Below are 27,653 nucleotides of genomic sequence, written 5' to 3'. Positions count from 1 at the left end.
TTATATATATATATATATACTACTAGATTATCATATATATATATGTGTGTGTGTGTGTGTTTCAAAACACGACCAATTACCAAACATCTAACGAAGTTTGAAATATAACCAAGTACATCTAAATAAGTTTGGAAACATAACTAAACATTTGAATGTTTAAGTACATAAAACATAAAATAAATATAAAAAAATGTCCATATATATATATGTGTGTGTGTGTGTGTTTCAAAACACGACCAATTACCAAACATCTAACGAAGTTTGAAATATAACCAAGTACATCTAAATAAGTTTGGAAACATAACTAAACATTTGAATGTTTAAGTACATAAAACATAAAATAAATATAAAAAAATGTCTTCTTTGAGGTTGAATTAATGCACAACTACGCTCCAAAATTAGTTTCCAGTTGCTTTAACGATTTTCCTTCTTTTTTTTTTTTCTAGTTGCTTTAACCTATTAATGGATCTCATAGGGTTGAATGTCTTTTTTAATTTGTTATATTTTGCGAGTATATTCTAATTTCTAAACTCTTTTCTCAGTTTTGTTTGTGGTGTACCAGCGGGATATGATCTTATGATCTTTTCTAAGTTTTTTTTTTCCTTTCCTTTTATTTTTGTTCCACTAGACAAAATTAACTTGAATGTTATTAAGAATGGTAGAATTTGACCAGTCAAAGTTTGTTGTAGCATAACTTTTGGGCGCGTTAGATTTGTTGTATTAGCACGTCATGGAGTATAATTTAAAGGGAAATTTTCATTTTAGTATTTTGTATTATGTTAAAATACGAATTTAGTACTTTATGTTTTTATAATTTTATGCGGGTATTTCAACATTTTGAATTTTTTTTTAATATCTTAATACTCTTTTTTAAGATGCAAAAAGTCATTTATATCCTTGCATTTGATTTGTCCAGATTTTTTTTATAAATTCATTAAAAGAATTTTAAAAAACATAAAATAAGAAAAAAAATAAAAACTCAGAGTCTCTCTCTCTCTCGATAATTTCTCTCTCTTGGTCGGCAAGCCCCAGCCATGACTACTACGTCCTCCTTGGCAACCTTATCTGCGCGATTATTACGAAACCCGGCAATACACAACCCTCGACACCTTCGTCCATCCATGATGCTTTCGCCATGGACCGCTGCTTTTCCATGATCGAATCCGTGCGAAAGATATTGGTGTTGACGATTTTTGAGTTTTTATTACTTAAAAAACAACCAAAAATTTAACATAAGCGAAACCTGAGGTTACGTTGGTTTCAAGGTTATGTCTGATTTAAGATCGTGATTCTTAATTCTGTTATAGTGTTTTTTTCTTATAAAATATTTAAATTTTAAAAATTAAAATCATAAACTATGATTTTAAACCCATAAACCAAACATCATCTTAATGATTTCCTTAGTTTGATATGAGGGGGAAATAACTTCGAACCTTATTCATCTGTCTGCTTTCATTTGTTTGCTAGATTTGTTTGGAAAAAGAAAAATTTGAACACCCCCAGTTAACTTTTAGTTTCTTTTATCTGCTTGGTTTGATGCCTTTTTTTTTGGCTAAAAAAAAGAAGAAAAAGAAATATAGATGAACAACAATTGAATCGTCAATCTGAGAAAGTGACGACTGAAACAATATCTCGGCCATTTCGCCATACCTCCATGTTCTTTTCAACGAAGAGACATATTGACTCTCCATTATTTTCTAGACAGAAAAAAGGCTTTTCTGTTGATGAACAGAAAAAAAAAAAAAAAAAAAAAAAATCTCAGAAACATTAATGTGATGTTTGGTAATTCATACGGTATTGTATAAGGTGTATTGTATTGTGATGATAATACAATATAGTGTTTGGTGTCATGATTATTTTAGTAAAATTTTAAAGTTTTTGAGGTCAAAATGTAATTTTACAAAAATTTTGGGGTCAAAATGTAATTTTAAAAATATATAAATTTGCATTGTCCCTTAGTAATTTTTAAACAATTACAGGCTCTGACATGACTCTATCAGTCCGACCCTAACCCTCAATTGTGCTCAATCCTAGTGTGAATCATGAATCGGCTATAAAATAATACAATACGCTAAAAATGAACCATATTTAATTTAAACGACATAGACTATATTAATTTATCATCCGTATTCATTTATATAATACAATGGTCACATAAAACATTGTATTAATGTATTATCACACAATACAATAAGATGCTTTAATACGTTCAAGTAAACATGCACTAACACTATCAAAAACCCAGGAGACGTTCAGAAAACGCTGAAAATAACACAAACTGAAGATCTAATGCAATGGTACAAGCATTGCCCAATATAAGGAGCAGGAGAAGATAAAGCGACGGTGGTTGTGATGCCTTCTTAGTAGATCTCTTTAGTTTTGTAACTTTTGTTATGTGAAATTGGTGACTCATATAGATACATTTTTGTTTGGTTTTGATTTTGGTATATCTGGTATTCTTAGTTCTTCGTGTCGTTTTTTTTTTTTTTTTTTTTTTTTTCCTATTTTTATGGTTTTTTAAAATATTTTTAATAAATTTATAAAAAATGGACATAACAAATACAAGGGTATAAATGACTTTTACGTCCAAAAAAAGGGCCTTAGGGTATTAAAAGAAGATTCTAAAACATCAATGTACCCATTTGAAACCATAAAAAATACAGGATACTAAACCCATATTTTGATATAACATAGGGTATCAAAATAAAATTTTTCCTAATTTAAATATGTTAAATCTATTAATTGGAGCAAGAGAAAAAAATATATTTTAAAAAATTACATCGAAAAATAATTAAATTTATGTAGGAGTTTTTAACCCAAAAAAAAAAAGAGTTTAAGCATGGAAACATTTAAAGGGAATTACTTTAATTAAAAGAAAACGAGGAAATGAAAGTATTTCAAAGAAAGATACTGTAAAAAAAAGTAACGGTGAAAGAATGTTAGGGTAAAACAAAAAAAAATGTCAATAAGTAAAAGAAAAGAAGAAAAATAAAAACAAAGCTAATAAAAAAGGAAAAAGAGAAAAAGAGGAAAAGGAAAAAAAAGGAAAAAAAGGAATTAAAAGTATAGGAGTTTTTGACCAAAAAAAGGGTAGGGAAATATTTGAAAGGAATTATTTTAATTAAAAGACAATAAGAAAAAAGAAAGTATTTCAAGAAAGGAGAGTGTAAAAAAAATAAACTGTCAAAAAATATTAGGGGAAAAATAAAAAAGAAAATAAACGAAAAGAAAGAAGAAAAAATAAATAAATAAATAAATAAATAAAGAAAAGAGAAAAAGTCAAAAGGTTAAAAAAGTGAAGGAGAAAAAAAAGAAGATGGAGGCTTCTTAGGAGCCAAGTCTACCTTACTACTTTTATCTATGTTAGATGTTCAATTGGATGGATAGAAGAGTCCTTGACAAAATATAAAAATAAAAAATAAAAAAAATAAGATTAAAAAAGAGCAAAACACGCATAAAAAAGTTAACCTATAAAAAAACATTCATCAAATAAAAAATAAAATAAAATTACAAAACATTTAAAAAATGTAAAGAAAAAGTGGGAGCCGGGGGAAGAGGGAAGGAAGGGCTACGACGTGGTAAGGTGAAAAGTGCTTTATGGGAGCATTGTAGAAAAAGAATATGAGGATAACTTTTGATATAACAAGAATTACATAGAAAACAATTAAGGAATGACACTTTTAAAGAAACTTATTTAAGTTATTGACAACAATTTAAATCGAAACACATTAAAAAAAATTATGTTCATAGAAGTAAAGTGAGAAAAAATTATTCTTAAAAATATCACGTAAAAAACCAAACAATTACTTATCGTATAACAATATTTAATATAACATGACATGGTAACATGATGTGATAACTTAATATTGTATAATTGAAACAACAGATAAGACACCACGAAACCAAACAATTACTTATTGTATAACAATAACATATAAAACAATACAACATACTACGAAACCAAACAATTACTTATTATATAACAATAACATATAACACGATACAACACACTACGAAATGACAATCATGTCTTCACTGAAGTAACATGATTTATAGAACAATGTATAGAAACAATATATGAAAAGGATACACAGCCAGTGCGACATTTATTCATTTAGCAAGCCTAGTTAGTAATACGCGCACAAAACACACACACACATCAATATCTAATGAATACCAACCTAGTCGTCATCTTTTGCAATGATGGTCTTCTTCCAACTCTTAAGATCAGTTAAAGAAAGTCTTTTACAGAAAGTAGACTTAAATATTATAATCAAGAGACTGAATGGCATGGCCGCAAATAATGTGACTGTAAGGGCTGCGATCAAAATGATTGGAATTGGAACCCATGATTCAGGGAGCAGAAGGAGAAAGATCGCACAAAAGGCTATAAGCATGGTTATAATCGAGATGAAAAGTGTGGAAATTCCAACCATCAATCTCAACGGCAATTTTTTGAGGAAGTCATCTTCTTCATAGCGCGTGCTCAAGATCCCTAAGAACACAAACATTGAAGATGTGGAAGAAAAAAGTGAAATTCCATCGGAAATTATTAAAACCCTGCGTAACTTCTTGTTTGTGTTTTCTTCCAGATCATGAACTGTGAATACGGCAGCAAAAGTCAAGGTAACAATGAGAGCAGATACCACGCTGGAATAAGTTGCCGTCTCCTTCATCCATCTTTCTCCTTCCTTCATCAAATCTTTGTGGTTCTTAGTGAATACTTCACGTGGTGTCAAACTATCCAAGTAATTTTCTTCTTCTAAAGCAGCAGGATGTACAATTTTCTGCACCTCCTGAGATTGTTTGATTGTAATCATTATATATATATATATATATATATGTGTGTGTGTGTGTGTGTGTGCAATAAGAAATTTTGTTGCTCAAATATTGGTTTGATTAATAGCATTATATTTGGGCGGGTGTGTAAATTTATTTCTTTTATTTCGTACAAATATTATATAGTAGACACAAGAATAATACTTGTTATATCAAAATCTATTTCTAATTACTAATTTTTATAACCGTCTAATCTGACAAGTGATTATTCCCAGCTTTCATATGGCAAAAACATTGCGTTTTTATAACCGTCTAATCTTTACCTTAAACCATTGTATTTCTCTTTGCATCTGCAAAGCTGCTCCAGGAACACGATCGAGTTTGGTGGACGGACATAACGTTGCAGCTACATGTAGCAAGTTATTACCAAACTTATCTTTCATACAACTGGTTGCTGATATAAGATTACCGCTTACATGTCTAAGCATGTGGGTAAACAGTTTTGCTTGACGCCATTCATTGGCGAGCATGAAAATGTCCCTTGATCGCTCATCAGTGCTCATCCAAAGTGCTGGAACCATGTAAATCAGTATTGAGACAAATTTAATGTTTCCTCGTTCCACAGCAGCGAATAGCGCCTTCAACACTAAACCATCTTTCAATTCTTTCCTATCTTTTATATTCTTAACCGCTTTGCACATCTCAAGCAGTAGCTCCAAGGAACGTTCATGAACCAATTTCTTTTCTCGTATCTGTTCACTTCCTTTAGAGTAACAAACGATTGATCAGGAAAAGTACATAAAATGACATTTTAATACAATGATAGGATATAATGTGAATCATATTTGTTAAAACTGTTTGATATACCTGGAAGTCTGTTAAGCAGTTTTGTTACTCGCCAGCTGAATGAATCCAACCCTGCTAAAAAAAAAAAAAAAAGGAGTAAATTATAAGGTATTAAGGTACTACTGTGAGAATACAAAAGCATTCACTTAAAAGTAACATTGCATGTATGCTTTGAAACGAGAGATGTTATAGTTGCTCCCTATCTATATGTATATAATGTATAATGTATAAACATATATATATATATGTAATCATATCAAGAATGATTAATAATTTTTTTTTCCGTTCATACAACATAAGAAATATGAAGAGTGCTACTATATGAGTCGCGATAATTATTGGCTCTAATATTTATCACAAGTTGTCATGAAAGTATATGATGCAGCATAGTACCTGCTAGTTTTAGTGTCGATGTACTCTCACGTCATTTACTTATACACGCACATTATTAATATATATGTGTCAGTATATTTATGCATGCGTATTATAACTTCATGACCACTTGCTAATTAATTAATTAAAGGGAATTAAAAAAAATTTCATGTTGCTAATTTATTAATTCTTTCTTCCCTTCTCTCTTTTATTTAGATTTTATTTTATTTTGTTTTATTTGTTTTCTATTATGTTAGCTTAATTTTATTTTGATTGATGGTGATTTCAAAACCCTAGACGTGGAATTGTGATTGAATGTTTTGATTTTATTTTTCTATTGAAATTGTTTATATTCTTCCATAATAATTATTCATGATCATTTTGTTGTTTTATTTAGGTGCGCAACCATTTAGGACTAGAGAATTTTCTATTACTAGATTAGGAGTCCTAATCCGTAATTGTCTTAATTTTTTAATCATTAGCAGCAATTGTGATCATTGATTATGGTCAAGAATATAACCTAGGTTGCATGATCTGAGCGCACATTATTAATATATACGTGTCAGTATATATTATGCATGCTTGCTAATTAATTAATTAAAGGTAATTAAAAAACTACCCGACTTTTTCATGTTGGTGGAGTCGCTCCCACTTTTTGGATCTTCTACCTGTTCGACACCGCTTTCAGCAGCAGGAGCAGCTGGTTTTGTGCTTATAACTATATATCAACAAAACGATCATCAACTTCCGTGACGATAATTTGTCCAAATAGTAAAGACTATTAGTTATATCATATAGAATCATCAATCGTGCAGCACATTTATGATCTTCCCTCCCGTTCTTCCAAAATCGTATATATTTCCCAAAAGAAACTACTATAATAAATGAAGATTAACGTGAGTTAAAACATTATATACATATAACTTTTAAAACATGAGTGCTTGTCATGCAAATTAGTGTCTGATATATAGACGATTTTCAAATGATTCAAATATGTACCAACTTTAGCTCTTTAAGAATAATGCATTATATGCATACTTATATTATAAACTCAAAAATATATGATCTCAATTCTTAGAATTATGAAGAGTGAGGGCAATCTAGTTGGTTGTAATTAAGTTCCTCCCCAACTATAATTTGGGGGTTTGAGTAACTTTTAGCTCCACTTAAAAGTGGTGGCATTCCTCCCTCCCTTATATCCAAAAAAAATCCGAGAATTCCTTTTATAGATTTAGGTTGTCTTAATTACTAAAGAAATTACAGTTGTATGTATTTGACATAGCTTGTGTTGCCTAATAATAGTCATCTATGTTTAATGACAAGGTTTTATTAAAAAAAAAAAAGGACTTAAGGGGCTGATTAGAAGACACTTCCACATAATTTCCAGCCGTCAAGAGATGAAAAAGAAGAAGGAAAAAAAGTTGTTTCTTGAAGATTTTTCTAATTCTTTCTTCCCTTCTCTCTTTTATTTAGATTTTATTTTCTTTTGTTTTATTTGTTTTCTATTATGTTAGCTTAATTTTATTTTGATTGATGGTGATTTCAAAACCCTAGACGTGAAATTGTGATTGAATGTTTTGATTTTATTTTTCTTATCGTATAACAATATTTAATATAACAAGACATGGTAACATGATGTGGTAACTTAATATTGTATAATTGAAACAACAGATAAGACAATACAAAACCAAACAATTACTTATTGTATAACAATAACATATAACACAATAAAACATACTACGAAACCAAACAATTACTTGTTGTATAACAATAACATATAGCACGATACAACACGCTACAAAATGACAAACATGCCTTCACTGAACTAGCATGATCTGCAAAACAATGTATAAAAACAATATATGAAAAGGATACACAGCCAGTACGACATTTATTCATTTAGCAAGCCTAGTTAGTAATACGCGCACAAAACACACACACATCAATATCTAATGAAGACCAACCTAGTCGTCCTTTTTTGCATTGGTGGTCTTCTACGTACTCTTAAGAGTTAAAGAAAGTCTTTTACAGAAAGTAGACTTAAATATTATAATCAAGAGACTGAATGGCATGGCCGCAAATAATGTGACTGTAAGGGCTGCGAGCAAAATGATTGGAACCCATGATTCAGGGAGCAGAAGGAGAAGGATCGCACAAAAGGCTATAAGCATGGTTATAATGGAGATGAAAAGTGAGGAAATTCCAACCATCAATTTCAACGGCAAGTTTATGAGGAAGTCATGTTCTTCATACCGCGTGCTCAAGAATAACCCTAAGAACACAAACAGTGAAGATGCGGAAGAAAAGAGTGATATTCCATCGGAAATTATGAAAACCGTGCGTAACTTCCTGTTTGTGTTTTCTTCCAGATCAGGAACTGTGAATACGGCAGCAAAAGTCATGGTAACAATGAGAGCAGATACTACGCTGGAAAAAGTTGTCGTCTCCTTCGTCCATCTTTCTCCTTTCTTCATCAAATCTTTGTGGTTCTTAGTAAATACTTCACGTGGTGTCAAACTATCCAAGGAATTTTCTTCTTCTAAAGCAGCAGGATATACAATTTTCTGCACCTCCTGAGATTGTTTGATTGTAATCAATATATATATATATATATATATATGTGTGTGCAATAAGGCAAAATATATATTTCATGAACCAAGAATTTTGTTGCTCAAATACTGGTTTGATTAATAGCATTATATTTGGGTGGGTATGTAAATTTATTTCTTTTATTTAGTACAACTATTATATAGTAGACACAAGAATAATACTTAGTATATCAAAGTCTATTTCTAATTGCTAATTTTTATAACCGTCTAATCTGGTACAAGTGATTATTCTCAGCTTTCATATGGCGAAAACATAATAAATGTTTAATTTCCTAATCTTTCCTTTTTTGATTTCTTCACCATGATTATATAGTTTTAAGAAATAAGATTGACTTCCAGTTTTCATGCCTCCTAATTCGTAGTCACATATTGCTTAATTAATTAACTTTGGAAAGTGCGTTGTATTGAGAAATAAAGACTAAAGTGTTTACCTTAAACCATTGTATTTCTCTTTGCATCTGCAAAGCTGCTCCAGGAACACGATCGAGTTTGGTGGACGGACATAACGTTGCAGCTACATGTAGCAAGTTATTACCAAACTTATCTTTCATACAACTGGTTGCTGATATAAGATTACCGCTTATATGTCGAAGCATGTGGGTAAACAGTTTTGCTTGACGCCATTCAATGGCGTGCATGTAAATGTCCCTTGAATACTCATCAGTGCTCATCCAAAGGGCTGGAACCTTGGAAATCAGTTTAGAGACAAATTTAGTGTTTCCTCGTTCCACAGCAGCGAATAGCGCCTCCAACACTAAACCATCTTTCAAGTCTTTCCTATCCACTGCAGCGGCTAATTTAATGTTAACCGCTTTGCACATTTCAAACAGTAGCTCCAAGGAACGTTCATGAACCAATTTCTCTTCTCGTATCTGTTCAATTCCTTTAGAGTAACAAACGATCGATCAGGAACAGGTTTGTTATAAAAGTACGTAAAATGACATTTTAATGCAATGATAGGATATAAGGTGAATTATATTTGTTAAAACTGTTTGATATACCTAGAAGTTTTGTTACTAGTGAGCTGAATGAATCCAACCCTGCAGTTCGATTGGTATAAGTAAATTACAAGGTTAGTCTCGAAAAAAAAAAAAAAAGAAAATTATAAGGTATTAAGGTACTACTGTGAGAATACAAAAGCATTCACTTAAAAGTAACATTGAATGTATGCTTTGAAACGAGGGATATTATAGTTGCTCCCTATCTATATGTATATAATTTATAATGTGTATATATACACATTTATATATATATATATGTAATCATATCAAAATGATTAATATTTTTTTTCCGTTGATACAACATAAGAAATATGAAGAGTGCTACTAGATGAGTACGCGATAATTATTAGCTCCAATATTTATCACAAGTTGTCATGAAGTATATGATGCAGCATAGTACGTGTCAGTATATATTATGCATGCTTGCTAATTAATTAATTAAAGGTAATTAAAAAACTACCCGACTTTGTCATGTTGGTGGAGTCGCTCCCACTTTCTGGATCTTCTACCTGTTCGCCACCAATTTCAGCAGCAGGAGCAGCTGGTTTTGTGCTTATAACTATATATCAACAAAACGATCATCAACTTCCGTGACGATAATTAGTCTAAATAGTAAAGACTATTAGTTATATCATATAGAATCATCAATCGTGCAGCACATTTATGATCTTCCCTTCCGTTCTTCCAAAATCGTATATATTTCCCAAAAGAAACTACTATAATAAATGAAGATTAACGTGAGTTAAAACATTATATACATATAACTTTTAAAACATGAGTGCTTGTCATGCAAATTAGTGTCTGATAGAAGATTTTCAATGATTCAAATATGTACTAACTTTAGCTCTTTTAGAATAATGCATTATATGCATACTTATATATTATAAACTCAAAAATATATTATCTAAATTCTGACGAGTGAGGGCAACCGAATTGGTTGTAAGCTCCTCTTTATAGTTTGAGGATTCAAGTCACTTTGAGCCCCACTTGAAAGTGGTGGCATTCTCCCTTACTTTTGTAAAAAAAAAAAAAAAAAAAAAAAAAAAAAAAAAACGAGAATTCCTTTTATAGATTTAGGTTGTTTTAAGTACCAAAGAAATTACAGTGTATGTATTTGACATAGCTTGTATTGCCTAATAATAGTCATCTATGTTTAATGACAAGGTTTCATTAAAAAAAAAAAAGGATTTCAGGGCTGATTAGAAGACACTTCCACATAATTTCCAACCGTCAAGAGATGAAGAAGAAGAAGAAAAAAGGAGTTTCTTGAAGATTTTTCTAATTGTTTCTTCCCTTCTCTCTTTTCTTTAGAATTTACTTTCGTTAGTTTTATTTTCTTTTCTATTATGTCAGCTTAATTTTATTTTGATTGAGGGTGATTTTAAAACCCTGGAATTGTGATTAAATGTTTTGATTTTATTTTTCTATTGAAATTGTTTATGTTATTCCATATATAATACATCTTAATGATTATTTTATTGTTTTATTTAAGTGCAAAACCATTTAAGACTTGAGAATTTTCTATTACTAGATCAGGAGTCTTGATCCGTAATTGTCTTGATTTTTTAATCATTAGTAGCAATTGTGATCATTGATTATGGTCAAGAACATAACCTAGGTTGAATGATCCAAACTTTTATGATTGTTATTTAGGTCAACCTATCTCTCTCATCTTAATGCTTCCTTTAAATTGAACCTAAAGAGCGTTCTAGGTTATTTGAGGGAAAAGAATTAAATGAAGAGCTTGTTTTGCTTAACGATGAAGTAAGAAAAGATTGGCGTAACAAGTCATCTATGTTTAATGACAATGTTTCATTAAAAAACAAATCAGAAGGTATAGAGATTATTATAGCAGATATATGTGTGTTTGTTTGTCTGTTATAAGTGCATGTAATATTATATATAAGTAGTAGTGTGTATTGAAAAGAGAGAACACAAGAAAAAAGGAAAGAAAAAAAGAGCCATCTACAAAGAGACTTACATTTATATATCCATCGCTTGAAAATTGCAAGGTCATCTCCATCACCAAATAGAGAAGGTGAACATGCGAGCACGTACAAGGGAGATTCCCAAGTGTTGTCTTTAGTAAGAGCTAAACTTTCATCTTCTTTCAGTAAATCCAAAGCAAAACCTAATGTCCCTGTGGCGTTTAATTAATAAATTCAATGTTTAACAATCTACACGAGTTAAGTAAAAGACTATAATATAAATACAAATATCGAACAGAAATTAAAGCTGCTAGTACTACTTATCTTACCGAGATTTTTCTTTTTTATGCATTTTGAAATAAACGTGGCCCCGTGTTTTCTACGGTCGGTGTGATCACGAGATGATAGATATGCTTTAGTAGCATAATACAGGTGGCAAATCATGTCGATATCATCACAAGAAAGGGATACTTCGACCGGAAGGAATAAACTGTTATCTTCAACGGTAATTAATTCAGGATTTTTTTCCATCATGCATTTTACCATTTCCACAGATCCTGCCATTATGGCCATCATAAGTGCTGTGCCGCCACCACATGCATCTTTGATTTCCATGTCTTCCTTACTCATTTTTTCCACCATGTCCTTCACAATGCCTGCACTTCCACTGTGCTGTGCAGCATAGTGAAGGGCTGAAAATTTTTTAGACGAAAATCTTCCTTTCAACAGGCCAGGATTTTTGGTGTACATCTTCTTTACTTTATCCCAGTCTTGTTCTTCTAAAGCTCGCTTGAACTCCTTGCCCCCGTCCTTGTCCTTGTCGTCAAGCCCATCGAAACTCTCTTCTAGTATACCGATGATATGCAAATTAAGTCCAACAGACATAAGTCCAGATGCAATGAATGTCAATTGGCGTGGTTTATATTTCATGAGTACCCTACAGCGTGGTGATTATCTCTAAAATTAGAACTTTGGCTACCAAAAAGTTTGCTACCAAAATTTAGGTGGAAATTTTGATTCTTCTTTGGAACCTTATTGATAAAATTAGAACTTAAAAGGCTAATGAACATTTGAGATTAATGATGTATTATTTCGTGGATAGGTTATTGTGGCAACAAAAGTATCTGGAGAAGAGCCTTAAGCGTCACACACGACCGATTACATTGATTTATTGCAAATTCATTGGTAAGCATACATAGTTTACATAGGTATGTGTATGTGTGTAAGCATCTATAGCATTTGTTGAACAATAATTGAGCTTACCAGTGACATTGTGCAAGACCAGTTACAGATGTTTTGTCCCAACTTCCTTTAAACTTTACCCTATGCGGTAGGAAATGGAAGCTACTATCGTTGACAGTAATGGGACAAAAGCATGGCATGTAATTTTGACCAGTATTGGTGGTCGAAATGGCCATGCCAAAGCAGGTATGACTTTGTGCTTCATTGTTTCCAAGAATTCTATATATACATATATAATATACAGGAAGATTAAAACTATACATAAGATTGGACACAATTACAAGAATTCTAAAAAAAAAAAAAAAACAAAACAATTCCAAGGAATGAAAAATGTAAAACATGGAGCTGTAAAAGCAATCTAAAGATATATTCGACAAATCTGATTTGCCTTAAAAACAGATCTCGTTATTCGGTTAATCTTGCTAGCTAGCTACCTTAATATACATTTTGTGGTGGCAATCCTCTGAAGTTTAATGGCCGATTTGCCAAATTAAATTTTTTGTCACAAATTCAAGTTTTTGTTTTTAAAATTACAAGTAAAATTTGCTGCATAGAATTTGCGTTCATGGGATATATAGAGAGAATGCTATAAATTATTAATACGTACCTTCACTGCTATCACTGCTATCTGTGAATTTTATGAAGAAATCTGGCTTAAACGTTTCATCTAAAATACGCCAAGCATCTTTCGCTGAGAAGATCCCCTTAATAGCAGAAAGGGCATCTGGCCCACATGAAATCTGAATTGCATGAAGAGCTCTAGCATTCTTGATCTTGTCCTCCTTCAAATTATAACCTTCTGATTTTAGTATTTTGCGTTCCGCTGATATTTCGAATTCTGATGTTTCGTCTTCTATAGTATTATGATCTTTTATTTGAGGCTTTTGAGCAGCTTCAACTGCAGGTTCTATGACATCCCAGAGATCGTGAGCAATCAAGTAGGTTTTAACCACTCCACTCCAATTCTCGTAGTTATACTTGTTAAGTACTTCATAAACAACGTTTGTACTTATAATTACCCTGCACATTTCATTACCAATTTGTTATTGTTGGATCTTTCTTATAAGTTTGGGCATCTATTAGTACTACATGCGTTAAATCTGATCAAAATCCTTTTTTTTTTTTTTTAATAAATGGTGAGAAGGAGAAATTAGTATTAAGAAAAATTAAAACATATCCCAACTAGACTGATACCTCTTAAAAATCATATTCCCTGGTAAACACCTACTTCAAAATTCTTGTTAATGAAAAAAAAAAAAAAAGAAAAAAAAAACACATCACAAGTTCCAAAAAGAGAAGAAATGCAGCATGACAGTTAAAAAAGAAAAATATCTCAAGCAGTAAGCTGAGGCCAAAAGGCCAAGCCAAGAATCTTCCTTTGAAAATCAGCTATATATTATAATAGGCCTCAGTAGAAACTTTTCTAGTAAAACCCAAAGGAAAAAAGAGCACCTAAGCTTGTTATAATCATTAAAGAACACACAAAAATTAGGAATCGTGAAGAACTAAAGATTTGAATCAAGAGAAACGGCGTGAGAAACAAGCTTATCTGCAACTCTGTTCTTCTCCCTAATCAAAATCACATCACAATAAAAGAAAAAGGCAAAACTGAAAGAACGTGCACAGGTTCTTTTTTTTTTTTTTTTTTTTTTTTTTTTTCATATCATGCCATAAGTCTTTTAACTATATCAATAACTTAAATACCAAAATTTAGTATATGGTATTAATTCTTTAAAGAAAATGACATCTTGGCAAAAATAAACTTTGATTCTTTCCCCAAAAAAGTTGCATTAACACCCATTGGGCAAATATATTATATTTCTGTCAAGCCTAGAAGATTGAAACAAAAAATTATGTGGACTTATGTTCTCGGAGATTAAAATATATATATATATATAATATGACACAAAAATATATATTGGTTAGTTAAATAGAGAGTGCAAGAATTTTCAAAAGTACATGCAGCAGCACAAAGCCAAAACATTTACTGTTAAAAAACAATAATTTAAAAAAAAAAAAAGAACACTAGAAAGGCGAGGAACGTACTTTTTAGACAAAATTTGCACGACGCATTCCGTTGCGAATATGTTTTATATAAGCAAATACACACATACTCAAACTTGTAACGAAATGAGATTAGGAAAAAAAAAAAAAAACACCGATAAAGTGGACATTAAAGGAAAGGATTAATTACAAAAATTTTCTTGAATTATACACTTTAAAACATTTTGCCTTCTGATGTTTAAAACGTAAAATTCGTTCTTCTTAAACTATATTTTTTATAACACTTTTCCTCCGATCTTTAAAATGTAACATTTATTCTCCATAAATTATACCCTTATAACACTTAACTAGGAAGAATGAATACTATATTTTATAGATCGAGAGGTAAAGTATTATAAAGAGTATAATTTAAGAAAAAAAATGTTATGTTTTAAATATCAGAGAATAAAATGATACAATTAGTATAATTCAAAAAAATAAATATTACGTTTTAAAAATTAAGAGATAAAATATAATAAAAAATATAATTTAGAGAGAATTTTTATAATTAATCTTAAAAAAAAAAAGAAAAGGAGAAGAAGCTACATATTGAATAACAAGAAACGCACATAAACTATAAAAAATATATCAGACAAAAAAATTAAAAAGTAATGATATGATAAGAGAACGTACGTCATATTTGGAAGATTACTTGTGCGCTTTGACGTGAAAGAGATAATTGTATGCCTCAACAAGGGTGCCTGCTTTGTCCTTTATATAACAATCTGAATATAATATAAGAAATAATGAAAGCGGTATTACGACGCAACAGAAATGGTACGGAATTACTTCTCTGATCTTATGATGGAGACTTTGGCTAACTTTGAATACTTTAAGGAATAAAGAATCCTTTTTTTTTTGTTTAGTTATCTACGAGACATCTTTTAAAGACTAATTAAAAATTAATTTCAGTGGAGGCACGTGTCACATTGCGAAATTTTAGAATTTAGGGTCCGTTTAATTCGCTGATACGAGTTTTTAATTCGAGTTGAGATATGACTTTATGTAAAAGCTTTTTACTGTAGTAAAAAAGTTAGATGTGACTGTTTCTGAGAGCTTTTTACTGTAGTAAAACTCAAATCGGTGAAATGAACGGACAATTTATGTACTATTCCGTGTGTCAATGTACTACTTACTCTGTGTTCAGTACAAATTCGAGGTTATTTGAAACGTCATGCCAAGTTTGATATTTACTAAATACCCCTCTTATATTATGTTCATTCTACTACAAACTTTATATTATCTCTCATCACTCTAAACACAAAATTATTGTCACTAATTTTTAAAACATAACATTCATTTTTTTCTGAATTATACTTTTAATAACACTTTACTCTCTGATTTATAAAATATAACATTCATTCTCCCTGATAAAGTGTTACAAAGAGTATAATTCAATAGGAGTGAATGTTACGTTTTAAAAATCAAGGAGTGGTAAAGTGTTATAAATAGTTCAGTTTAAGATGAACGAATGTTACGTTTTGAACATCTGAGAGTAAAGTATTATAAGGAGTATAGTTTATGGAGAATTTTTATAGTTAATCGTATGTATTATTCCATTACAACTTTCACTCATTTCCTTACTTTTCATGCACTACCGCACCACTATTCAAGACACCTCTATATTATTATTAATTCCACTACAAATTTTCTATTATTCCTTCAATTATTTTGTTGCTTCCTTTTTCTTCCACATTCTTTCCTTCGCACTATAATAGACGAACATTTTGCTTTCCACGTTCACTCCCTCACATTATATTTCTTTATTCCATGCATTACTTCTTTGTTCCATTCCTTACTTCCACTGCAAGAAATTTGACTTTTAACAACTAATTTTTTAGTCATAGAAAGTCCAAATTTAGCCGCATAAAACTTTCCGTAACTCTTGTTCCTAATTTTTTCGTAAAAATGTGCTGAAAATTAAGTTCTTTCCTTTTTTTCTTTCTATAGTAGAGATAGTCGCACGTAATGACAGACATATTATTAAAGGACTCTACTTTTGCTTCCTTATCCTTGCTAACTAGAAAAAAATATAGTCGCTATTTGGTCGCTAAAAGTCGGTCATAAAAAATTTTTTACGACTAAAATTTTGTAGTCACTAAATATTCATGCATTCAACGACTAAAATTTTAGTTGCAAAAGTTTTTTAGTTGGTCGCAAGAAAATTTCACGGGCACCAAAAATTTGTGTTGCAAAGAGACCAAATTATTTTTTTTGACTATGTGAAAGCTAATTGGCAACTAATTATTAGTTGTTGTTAAATCAATTATTAGACATATAATGACTAACCTTTTAGTCGCTAAAATTTATAATTTAGCGACTATTAGTTAGTCAATGAAATTTTTTATTTTTGATTTTGTAGCGACTAACAATTAGTCACTAATTAATTTATTAACTAACTTTTAGTCGCTATTTTAAGAAATTATGGTTGGTAGAAACTCATGATTTTTGTTTTGAGTTACTAATTTTTTAGTTGTTAAAAGGGTATTTTATTGCTAATTTTTATTTAAAGAATTAGCATAATATGTAATTAGATAAGAGAATAACATATCTAAATAATTGTTAAATCACACATCTAAAAACTGCTATATGATAGATAGTTCAAGTTTTTAGAAGTAAACATCAAACCAATTAGAGTATATAGATTTAAAAACATAAACCTAAACACATAAACATCAAGCTAAATAGTTGAACATATCTCTAAAGATAAACAAACTTATAAAGAAATATCAAACAGCTAATGAGGGACGGCGGCGGCGGCGGTTGTTGTGACGATTGAAAACTTGAGAAAGGATGTTCATCTGGCCCATTCATGAGAGCTATCATCTCTCTTCGCACTTCCTCGAGATGTTCATTTCCTAATTGTTGTCGAATTGTTATATTGATCTCCTCTCGCTCTCTTTGAAAACCCATTCGCATTTGATCAGCCATGTTTCCAACACGTTGTCAAAATTGTGCCTCAAGTTGAGTAGAATGTTAAGATGACCGCTTACGAGTTATCGGTCTCATTACAACTTCATTATTGTCCACCCTTTGCTGCCTTAGCTCTACCATTTGGTTCTGCAATTTTAAACAAATAGGTTTGCAAATTAAATACTTAAATATATATAGCAAACGTCAAAATATTATTAAAAAATAAAACATACAACTGCACTCTCTGTTTTGATCTTGAAACGCTGGTGTTCCTCCTTGTTTTGATCTTGGTTTCACTCTCTGTTTTGGAGTTTCTTGGAGTATTCAATTTTCTTTTAATGAATACTTTTATATTATCAAGAGTTGAGAGTTAAATCATTTTTCTTTTTAGACTATATTATTATTATACTTTTATAGTGCACTAACTCAAACGTGAACGTGAATTGTGGAAACTGCGCGGGTTCTTTATTTTTCTTTTTAGACTATATTTCATTTTACGGCGCCAATTTCTTTTTCATTTTTTGTTTTTCTTTTTAAACTTAACTTTCATTTTTATTTAGTCCAACGACAGTTAAATCATTTTTTATTTTTTATGGTATTTATTTTTCCTCCAACAATAGAGGAAAAAAAAAACATATTAGATTCTAATTTAAAAGAATTCACAGGAACACCAAAAGTCCAAATTCAATCAGGAAAAAGAAAAAAAAATGGGAAAAAAGGAACTAAATTGAAGCTGGTGAGCGTCCTGAGAGGGAATAATATAGGCATCGATGCCGACGCCGGGCTTGGAAAAGAGCTCACGTATGGCGCAGAGCTTCTCATTGGGCTCCGAGACGTCGCGATTCTTCCGGAACTCCGAAAGCGTCTTCGTGGAGCAATTTCAGATGATCAGAGAAGGGGATTTTGTGGGAAACTTGAGGAATTTGGATTTGGGAAAAACGGGAAAGGAGATGGGGAAGAATCAGAGATGTCGAAAGGTGAGAGTACGCATGGCTTGCAAGGGTAGTGAGTGCATCATATTAAAATTCTCGAGAGAGAAAGAGGGGGAAAAGAGGGAGAGACAGAGGGGATGAGGTCTGTGTGTTATAAGTAAAAAAAAAATATATATATATATATATATAAATTAGTCTTAGAGCATAATGGGTCTTTTTTCTTTTTTTTTTCTTTTTAGTTCTTGATTTTTCCTAGCTCATGCGTACTTTTCATCAAATTTGGTTCAAATACGTACCATGTCTCAAGTGTTCTGTTATAAATCGTTTTAACTTTATAATTTTTATTCGGAACAATAAATTTATGGTCTCTCCACATTATACATGTTTTAAAAAAAAATATACATATGTGACGTTTTAATTTAATACCGGATTGGAGACAATGCCATAAATCTATGGTATTATAATAAAGCCTTTAATTAAAATATATAGGAAAAGGATATAAAAGTTGCAAGAATTACCGGGTTTTATAAGTTAATCACTCTCATCATCATCATCATCAGATATATCTTTAACGATATCATTTGATTCTACACTATTAGCGGAATCTAATTCTTGGTAACTATCCTCATTTGTATCCAATTCATGTTGAATCTGATCATTATCAAGATCTATTGGGAGTTCGACAACTAAAGAGTCAATCTCCGTCATCCTAACATCTTCACAATTTAAAGGAGCCTCAATATTTGACTCATCAAATGTTACATTAATCTCATTTGATCTTTCCTCTTGGTAAGCTTCACTAGAAAAATCGGCATCCTCCTTGCTTTCGTGTGCATTTTCAGGCGTAACTTTTGGAATATCCTAAAGGTGACGATGATGTACCTTTTTCACAACTTTCCAATCTGAGCCGAGCTTGTCATCATGCAAATAAAATACTTGGTTTACTTGATTTGCAAGGATAAACGGTTGATCTTGATACCACTTCAAGCTTACATTTACGCTGGTGATATGAAATTCTTGATATATATTATTCCTTCCATCCGTCTTATACCATGTGCATTTAAATAGTACCATTTCATGGTTTAATAAATAGGTGAGCTTCCAAATATGAGTTATAATACCATAAAAATGACATGTGTTGCCATTATGTTCACCTTCTACCCAAACACCGTAATTTTGAGTTGATCATCCAGCATCTCGACTTTCTGTATGATATATCGAACTTCGTTTACTATACATCTGCCATATTGATCAATTCGATAATCCGGCATACATGGCAGAGCACACATAGACTCACACTTGGTGATGATCTACGTGTTGTTTCAATCTGTCATTTATTACAAATGTTAGTGCGGAAAATACTTGTAATAGAACAATAACAAACTATTATATATAATATTCTTACTTTTTTCTTGAACCAAGACGGAACTTGTGATTGTTGGGCTTGAAGGATATTTGTGATGCCTTTGGATAATAATAATTTTAAATGGTCATTGTTTGACATGAAATAATATTTCAATCATTATAGGAGACTCTTAAGCAAAAGAAAATAAAAAAATTGAAAACTAAAAAAAATAAAACAACAAAATAAGTAAAAGACCCATTTTGTGAGATGATCATTCTCTGATATCCTCTTTGTTTCTTGTTTTAAAAATATAACTATTTAAAGGTTCCATAGAAAATAAGAAACCACTTAGAAAGAGATAAAGTTTTGATAATTTAATTGTATCCTATTTATTAACATTAAAGCCTTTGGATTATTTATATTATATAATTAGAGCAACATCTTTTACTTTATTTTTTAAAACTTATATATATGGGTATTTACATTTTTTTTATCTTCGTTGTTTAATTGATTATATAAAAAAAATTATATTTCGTTAAAAAAAGATCTTAGTTATTTATTAATTTTGATACCAAAATAAAATTTTTTACTTTTTTTTCTGAGACTAAAAAAAAAATTATATTTCGTTAATAAAATTGAGTCAAATGGGTGTTTGTTCATTTATAGTCATCGCCACAAGTATTTTTGTTGTGAAATAATTATAAGAAAGTTGTGGCAGACTGCACAAAGGTGTTAGAACTTAGAACAAGATGAAGGGCTGGCAAAGTCTTGCGGGAGAGAGCAACACTTTTTTGTAGGGCTGACAATTCTTATTTGTGTATCGTGTTCGGGCCGACATGATTATAGTAAATATGAACACAACGCGATTAATAAACATAAATCCAAACATGAACACGAAACACTAATAATACAGTTAACACGACATGATACGCGAACACCATTACTAAATGAACCGTGACGGGTCGACATAAAAAAAACCCGTTTATGACCCAACTAGTAAAAATAGTATAATTTTATATTGTATTCAGAACTAATATTAATTGACTACTTAATATCACTTATAGTTAAAATCTGGCAAGCATATAATAAGAAAAACATAAATCCTCCAATTCTTCATAATAGCCAACACACATAAAAATATCTAAATATCAAACACACATATATATATGATACTACTAGATATATGTGTGTGTGTGTGTGTGTGTGTGTTTCAAAACATGACCACTTACCAAACATCCAACGAAGTTTGAAATATAACCAAGTACATCTAAATAAGTTTGAAAACATAACCAAACATTTGAATGTTTAAGTGCATAAAACATAAAATAAATATAGGAAAATGTCTTCTTTGAGATTGAATGCCCAACTACGCTTCAAAACTAGTTTCCAGTTGCTTTAACCTATTAATGGATGTCTTTTTATAAATGTCATAAGGTTGAATGTCTTTTTTAATTTTTTATAAATTTTTTATTTTTATATATGTGTTATAAACGGGCGGGTCATGTCGTGTTGTGTTGGCCCATATAACTAAAAGGATTAAGCGTATTAAATGGGCTGACACAAATTCAGTCCATTTATTTTCGTATTATTCGTGTCAGCCCGTTAACAACCCAATTAATAAATGTGCGGTCTAAATCCATTTATCTCGTGTTATTTTCGTATCTTTTCATCGTGTCGTGTCCGAAATTATCGATCCTAAATTGATACCAAATATGAAACTTGTCATATGTTAAATCTTTCATTCTAAATTATAATAATTAAAAGAAAGTAGTGATATTGTTAGTAAATAACGATTTGGTCTCTATTTTTTTAATTTTGAGTAAATGATTCTTAAACGAAGGTGCATTTACTAATCATGATTTAAAAGAATAAGAAATAAATTACAAGAAAAAAGGAATTAAGTTTCACGAAATAAAATTCCAAAATTTTATTAAAGCGTTACAAATCTATTGGCGAGTTAAGATACCACAGGAATTAAATTTCTATTATGTTATTTTCTTTGCTAAAAAATTAGTAAAGAGTGGAAATAAAATAAGTGCGGCTACAAAAGTACCTTATGTTGAGTAGTAAATAGTTAAATTAAAATAAGGATACAATTGGTAAATAAGTTAGTTCTTTAGGAGAAGGAATTAAATTCCATAAATAAAAGTTGGGATATAAGTTCTCCTTTATCCAGGAACTTAATTCATCGTTTCTAGGTGTGGCCCTTGTCACCTTCATAAACACCGGGCACCAGAATTATAAAATAGGATTGCTCTTTGAAATATTTTTAAGAAAAAATAAGACAAATAACCCTTTGAATATTGGCTCAATGATTCTACCCTTGGGATCAAAACAAGTAAAAGGTCAACATATGAAGTTTACGAAATTACCCTTGTTGGTCAAAAAGGTAATCTAAAATATTATTACAGGTAATCCACCGAATTCCGCTGGAAGGAAATATTTAGTCGCCCGCCACCGATCTCCGACGCAGTCGCTGGAGAGAAATCCAGCAGATTATTTTTCATAATCCACCAAATTTTTTTTTTTCAACCAAAAAATGGCTACTTGCCCCTGATCTTCAGAGTTGGTCGTCATAATAAAATTTGATAGATTATTTTCGTAACATACCAGAGTATTTTTTTCCTTTTAAAAAAGTGTTCAATACCGGTAGCTGAAGAGGATATTTTACTGGGAAATGGTAGAAAATAGGCCGATATGAAAAGCTTAAGAAAGTATATAAGCCAATTTTTAGTTATAGAAATTAATAGGTTATAATTTGTCAAGTTATGGTTCATAACCAGATAAGTTATAGACAAACTTGTCAAGTTATGGATTATAGCCAGACAAGTTATGGATAAAAATCGTGAATTATGAACAATAACTTGTCAAGTTATGGTTCATAACTAGACAAATTATGGACGAAAACAATAATTTAGCCTATTTATTAACTTATGTAAACTACTGACCTATTAATTTTAATTCATCTCAAATCTTGGCCTATTTCCCTCTTTCTCCCTATTTTATTTCCAACTAAAACATGGCCAGTTGTCTATTGTCTCCGGTATAAATCTGGTAGATTATTTAACTACCCAAACCGATCTAGAAATTTATTTTTATAGAGATTCTTGATTTTTATAAAAATTATGTAAAATATCAAACACTAAAATAAAAATATAAATTCTAACATTATTCATTAATAATCATGTTCATACTCAAGTTAAATTAAAATATTAATATTCGACCATATATTAATAATGTTCATTGATTCAAATCATCTATCCAATTTAGTATTTTAAATGATATCTGATAAACCATACAATGTAATGTCATTTAAAAATTTAAGTTGTTTTTTAACTAACTTTTACATGCTTTGATGTTTGAGTCCTTAAATAACATAGCATAAAATAATTGGTTAAATACCATTTATAGCACCAAATACGTACAGATAATTTGAATTCATCATTAGTAGAGTTGCAAATTAAGCCTATCTTATTTGGTTCGGGCCCGGCCCACGTAAAGACTCAGACCCACCCAAATTCCAAGCCAAGCTAGACCAAGGATCTAGGCCTGAAAGTCTTTTCGGGCGATTACCTTTTTTTTTTTTTTTTTCCTTTTCTTACAAAATTATCATATAAATGTTCGGGCCTGGTCTGCTAGTTGGGCTGACCACCTCCTCACTCGAGCCAGCCCAACCCAACCCAATTTTACCATTCGGTGTGCCGAATTTGCAGCTTTAGTCATTAGGTATTTTTACAAACATAAACATAAGATGGGCCTAATTCAAAAATAGTAGAGAATTGGGTAATCTTCACAAATACTTTTGTTCACAAGATGGGTCAGGATTTTTACTTTTATTCTTAATTCATAATTTTTTTAGTTAAATAATTACACTAATAAAAGAGTATTTATTAAGAATAAAAGATAAAGGTCCAGACTCATATACTTTTAAGGGTAAATTCTCTGTTTTTTCTAGAGAATCCCTTGAAAGAAAGAGCCCTTGAGCCTCTTTTAATTGAAAAGTCCATGGTCCATTGCCATGATATGCCACACATCACATATTGTATAGTTTTCATAAATATATTGTTCGTAACATGCTTACACATAAATTTCAATGATTATACTCAGCCCAGGTAATAACTAATAACTAATAATTCCAATATAAATATCTCAATATTTTTTTTTCCTCTCAAACATATATATAAGCAGGTGAGTGGTGAGCGTGCCTTATAAATATGTACATCCTATTCCTTTGACTTCCTTGAACGTATGCAAATTAATATTATTATTATTATTATTATTACCTATCTTTTTCAGTCATCTTTATGCTGCTAATTTGTGTCTGCCGAGGATAATGTAAAAAAGTAGCTACGAAATTCTTATTTTCTTGTATTGCGTACATTGTAGTCATTTGTCCATTTGGTTTATCCGTTTAAAATAGTGAATCTTGATTTTGACATTCAAAATTTAAATTTTTTATAAGAGAAAAATACTATAACAGAATTAAAATTATGGGTTTAAACGCATGATACAAACGAGCCCTGACAATTAGACTTCGATTAATAAACAAGAACTTGTAGGAAATGTTGGTTTTGAAGTGAATGAGGACGTGTTTTGCATCTTTGTTCGATGGAGTCCACTTTCGTAGATGTGGCCTAGCATGTATCGAAGAGAATTGACCTAATCAAACCTTAATTAAGAAAAAAGTGGAAAGTGAAATTCCTAATTGAGCCATATGAAAACTTCCAAAAACTTAGCTGTTATACGACACATATTATAGGAAAAATACAGTAATTTTTTTAGGGAAAGTTCAAATACAATATTCACTGTTATATTTTCAAAAAATTATAAAATTATCCTTTTGACTTGTATCGCTTTAAGATTCATCTCCTCCTGGCTAGTTTCTACATTTAAATTGATTTAAATGTCATGAAAAATCAAAGAAATAAATTAGGTTTATCGTTCATTACTCGTTAGTTTTCACACAATACTGATCCCTCACTTTATTTTGAGAGATAATTACACAACGCAACAAAATTTCATTCATTAACGTTGAAGTTTAGCAAAATTTTCAAAATATTATAAAAAAAAAAGTAAATATGACATAGTAGTTATTATAATGATATCACATTTTGTACTAAATATTTATATATTCATTATTTTAATAATATCAAATTTTGCTGTTATTATAATATTTTAAAAATTTTGCTGTTATTATAATATTTTAAAAATTTTGCTATATGTGTGAAGAGCCCTTAAAAAAATTTTGTTATATGTGTAAAGAGCCTTTATTTTGAAGATAACATTCATATATAGTTTTAAGGGAGAAAGAGGGAAATAGGTCAAGACTTGAGATGAATTAAAATTAATAGGCTAATAGTTTACATAAGTTAATAAATAGGCAAAATTACTATTTTTGTCCGTAACTTGTCTGGTTATGGACCATAACTTGACAAGTTATTGACAGTTTTTGTCCATAACTTGTCTGGCTATGAACCATAACTTGACAAGTTTGTCCATAACTTATCTAGTTATGAACCATAACTTGACAAGTTTTGGCCTATTAATTTCTATAACTAAAAATTAACCTATATACTTTCTTAAGCTTTTCATATTAGCCTATTTTCTACTATTTCTGTAGTTTTAACTGTATTTGACCTTTAGGGTATCAATAATCTAAAAGGTTATTTTTATCATTTTTAAAAATATTATTGGAAGAATAATTTTGCGAGAGAGAGATCTTGGTAGGAACAATGCTGGAATATGAGATGAAGAGAAGGAAGAACAAGGAAAAAAGAGAGAATTGTAAGGCAGTGCTTGATAATTTGTGAAAGGCGGTTACAATTGATTTGGAAAAGAACAAGGCCTCTCTATGATTTTGTGCTTGAAATGGTAATAGCCTAAATAAGTTAGGTTTGAATCATGCACTCTTTATTTACCCTGCCAAGTTTCTACATCAGATTTTAACAAGGCCTTTTTTTTTTTTAAATATTAGTTAGTGCTAATTTTATAGATTCTATCCACATGTAGAAGTTTTGATTTTACTATATTAGTATTTTTTTTTTTAGTTTTTTAGTAATAAAGGTTTTAATTAACTACATAACATTATATTTGCGAGAATGGTTTTTCAGGGCAAAAAATTGAAGGAATGTTAAAGTATAAATAAAATATTATATTGTTTAGTATAGAGAAAATTAAGAGAAATATGATTGTAAAATTCATTTCACGATTTCTTAATATTTTCAATTTGTAAAAAGAAACAAAAGAGAAAAAGAATGTTGCGAAGAACACATAAGTATAACACAATTATTTTTCCATTAATTCTAGTCATTCACTCATTTGCATAAGATATAATATTATGAACAAAATAATATTTAAAAGAAGGATGACAAGAAAATTTTCAATGAGAATGTACTTTAAAAGTATTATTAAACATGGGACAAATAAAAGAAATTTTTTATGATAAATTAGATTTCTAAACATTCAGCAATAAAGAGAAAAATTCAAAAACATAAATTTAAAGAAAAAAGTAGGGAAAATGACTCAATAAGCCTCGAAACGGTTTAGCATATATGAAAAAGTAAAAACCACAAAAGACTACACAAGGAGAGAAAAAAGCAAAACAACAACAACAACACTACTACTACTAATAATAATAATAATAAACTCACCCGGCTACTAAACAATTCCAAAAAAAGAGAAAAAAGAAAAGTCACAAAAGAAAAAAAAAATAGAGAGACAAAAGTTTTCTAATATATAGCTTAAAATTTTCCTTGACAAACAAAAAAATAAAGAAAGAAATTATCTCTACATGAGAAGAAAAAACACATTCAAATATGAATGTATTTGAGAATATTATTTTATTGTGATGATTAGTAAACAAAAATTCTGAAGGTCTCTTTAATAAAATAAAATGATTAGAAGAAAATAATTTAATTGGAGATCTATTTGAAAACTGAAACAAATTATTTTAAATGGATAAATTAAAAAAAAATATTTCAATTATACGTATTTGAATATATATGATTTTAGGAAAAAAGAAAAAAAAAAGGAAAAAAATCAAAGAGAAAAAGCAAACTAAAAAAGTTTTCTAAAAAGAAGGGGGACAATAAGACAAAATAAGAATGAGACAAAATAATTTGACTAAAATTTTGAATTGTGCCTAAGGGGAACTCCCCTTTATAATATAGTTATAGATTAAGAGAGTTGATTGTTTCTAGTATTGACAATACAAGTTATGACATGACACATATAAATATGATTTGATTTTTTATGAATTAGTATTGAAAAAAATAAGTCATGGGTCATTTTAGTATTAACATGAAATTGACCTGTTAAAAAACAAGTCGTACTCGTGTCAATCTGTGTGACACTAAATTGACATACTCAATTTCTTATTATTTTTAAATATACTTTATTTCCCTAACTTGGTTGGATGTTTTTTAAAATTTTTAGGACTTAATTAGTTATTATAGTATGAAATTGATTTGATTTTTAAAACATATGTGTTGTACTTTATTTTTATATGTTTTTATTACACAAATCGTAGATTTAGAGTAAGAAAATCACGGTTCAATTATGGATAGTGGGTTAATTTCATGTTGAATGTGTTATGGGTTGAATGTGGGTTGTATGCTACAAAGATATCGGGTTCATGTGGATCA

At 30.0% G+C, this 27,653-nt stretch overlaps 1 protein-coding gene and 1 non-coding gene across 3 annotated transcripts; both read right to left on the bottom strand.

Moving 5' to 3' along the window:
• Window positions 1-1,574: 1,574 nt before the first annotated feature.
• Window positions 1,575-1,698, bottom strand: LOC112094010. Its single transcript, XR_002903309.1, has one exon. It is a non-coding gene; the product is annotated as a small nucleolar RNA snoR111 (small nucleolar RNA).
• A 6,063-nt stretch (window positions 1,699-7,761) lies between these two features.
• LOC21412065 lies at window positions 7,762-15,504 on the bottom strand. 2 transcript variants are annotated; one of them, XM_024173722.1, is made up of 8 exons: window positions 15,454-15,504; window positions 13,385-13,797; window positions 11,865-12,380; window positions 11,589-11,747; window positions 10,068-10,166; window positions 9,608-9,646; window positions 9,038-9,489; window positions 7,762-8,570 (listed from the first exon to the last, which is right to left on the bottom strand). In XM_024173722.1, exons 1-8 carry the CDS (start codon window positions 15,456-15,458, stop codon window positions 7,992-7,994), a joined length of 2,262 nt encoding a protein of 753 aa, XP_024029490.1. In that variant the 5' UTR covers window positions 15,459-15,504; the 3' UTR covers window positions 7,762-7,991. The 2 variants fall into 2 exon arrangements, with proteins under 2 accessions (XP_024029490.1, XP_024029496.1); XM_024173728.1 differs by having other exon boundaries at window positions 11,865-12,377.
• Between the last annotated feature and the right edge of the window lie 12,149 nt (window positions 15,505-27,653).

This window comes from Morus notabilis, unplaced genomic scaffold (assembly GCF_000414095.1).
Source record: "Morus notabilis unplaced genomic scaffold, ASM41409v2 Scaffold521, whole genome shotgun sequence".
NCBI classification, from domain to species: domain Eukaryota; kingdom Viridiplantae; phylum Streptophyta; class Magnoliopsida; order Rosales; family Moraceae; genus Morus; species Morus notabilis.
Note: the sequence above shows the minus strand (reverse complement) of the source record. Positions and strands in the feature narration are given on the sequence as shown.

Bases quoted from the DNA above. Each gene is read 5' to 3' on its own strand.
- LOC21412065 (XM_024173722.1), bottom strand. The intron at 12,381-13,384 runs GTACGTATTAAT...TCGGTATACTAG, and splicing joins TAGCAGTGATAGCAGTGAAG to AAGAGAGTTTCGATGGGCTT. The intron at 9,490-9,607 runs GTATATCAAACA...GTTACTCTAAAG, and splicing joins ACTAGTAACAAAACTTCTAG to GAATTGAACAGATACGAGAA.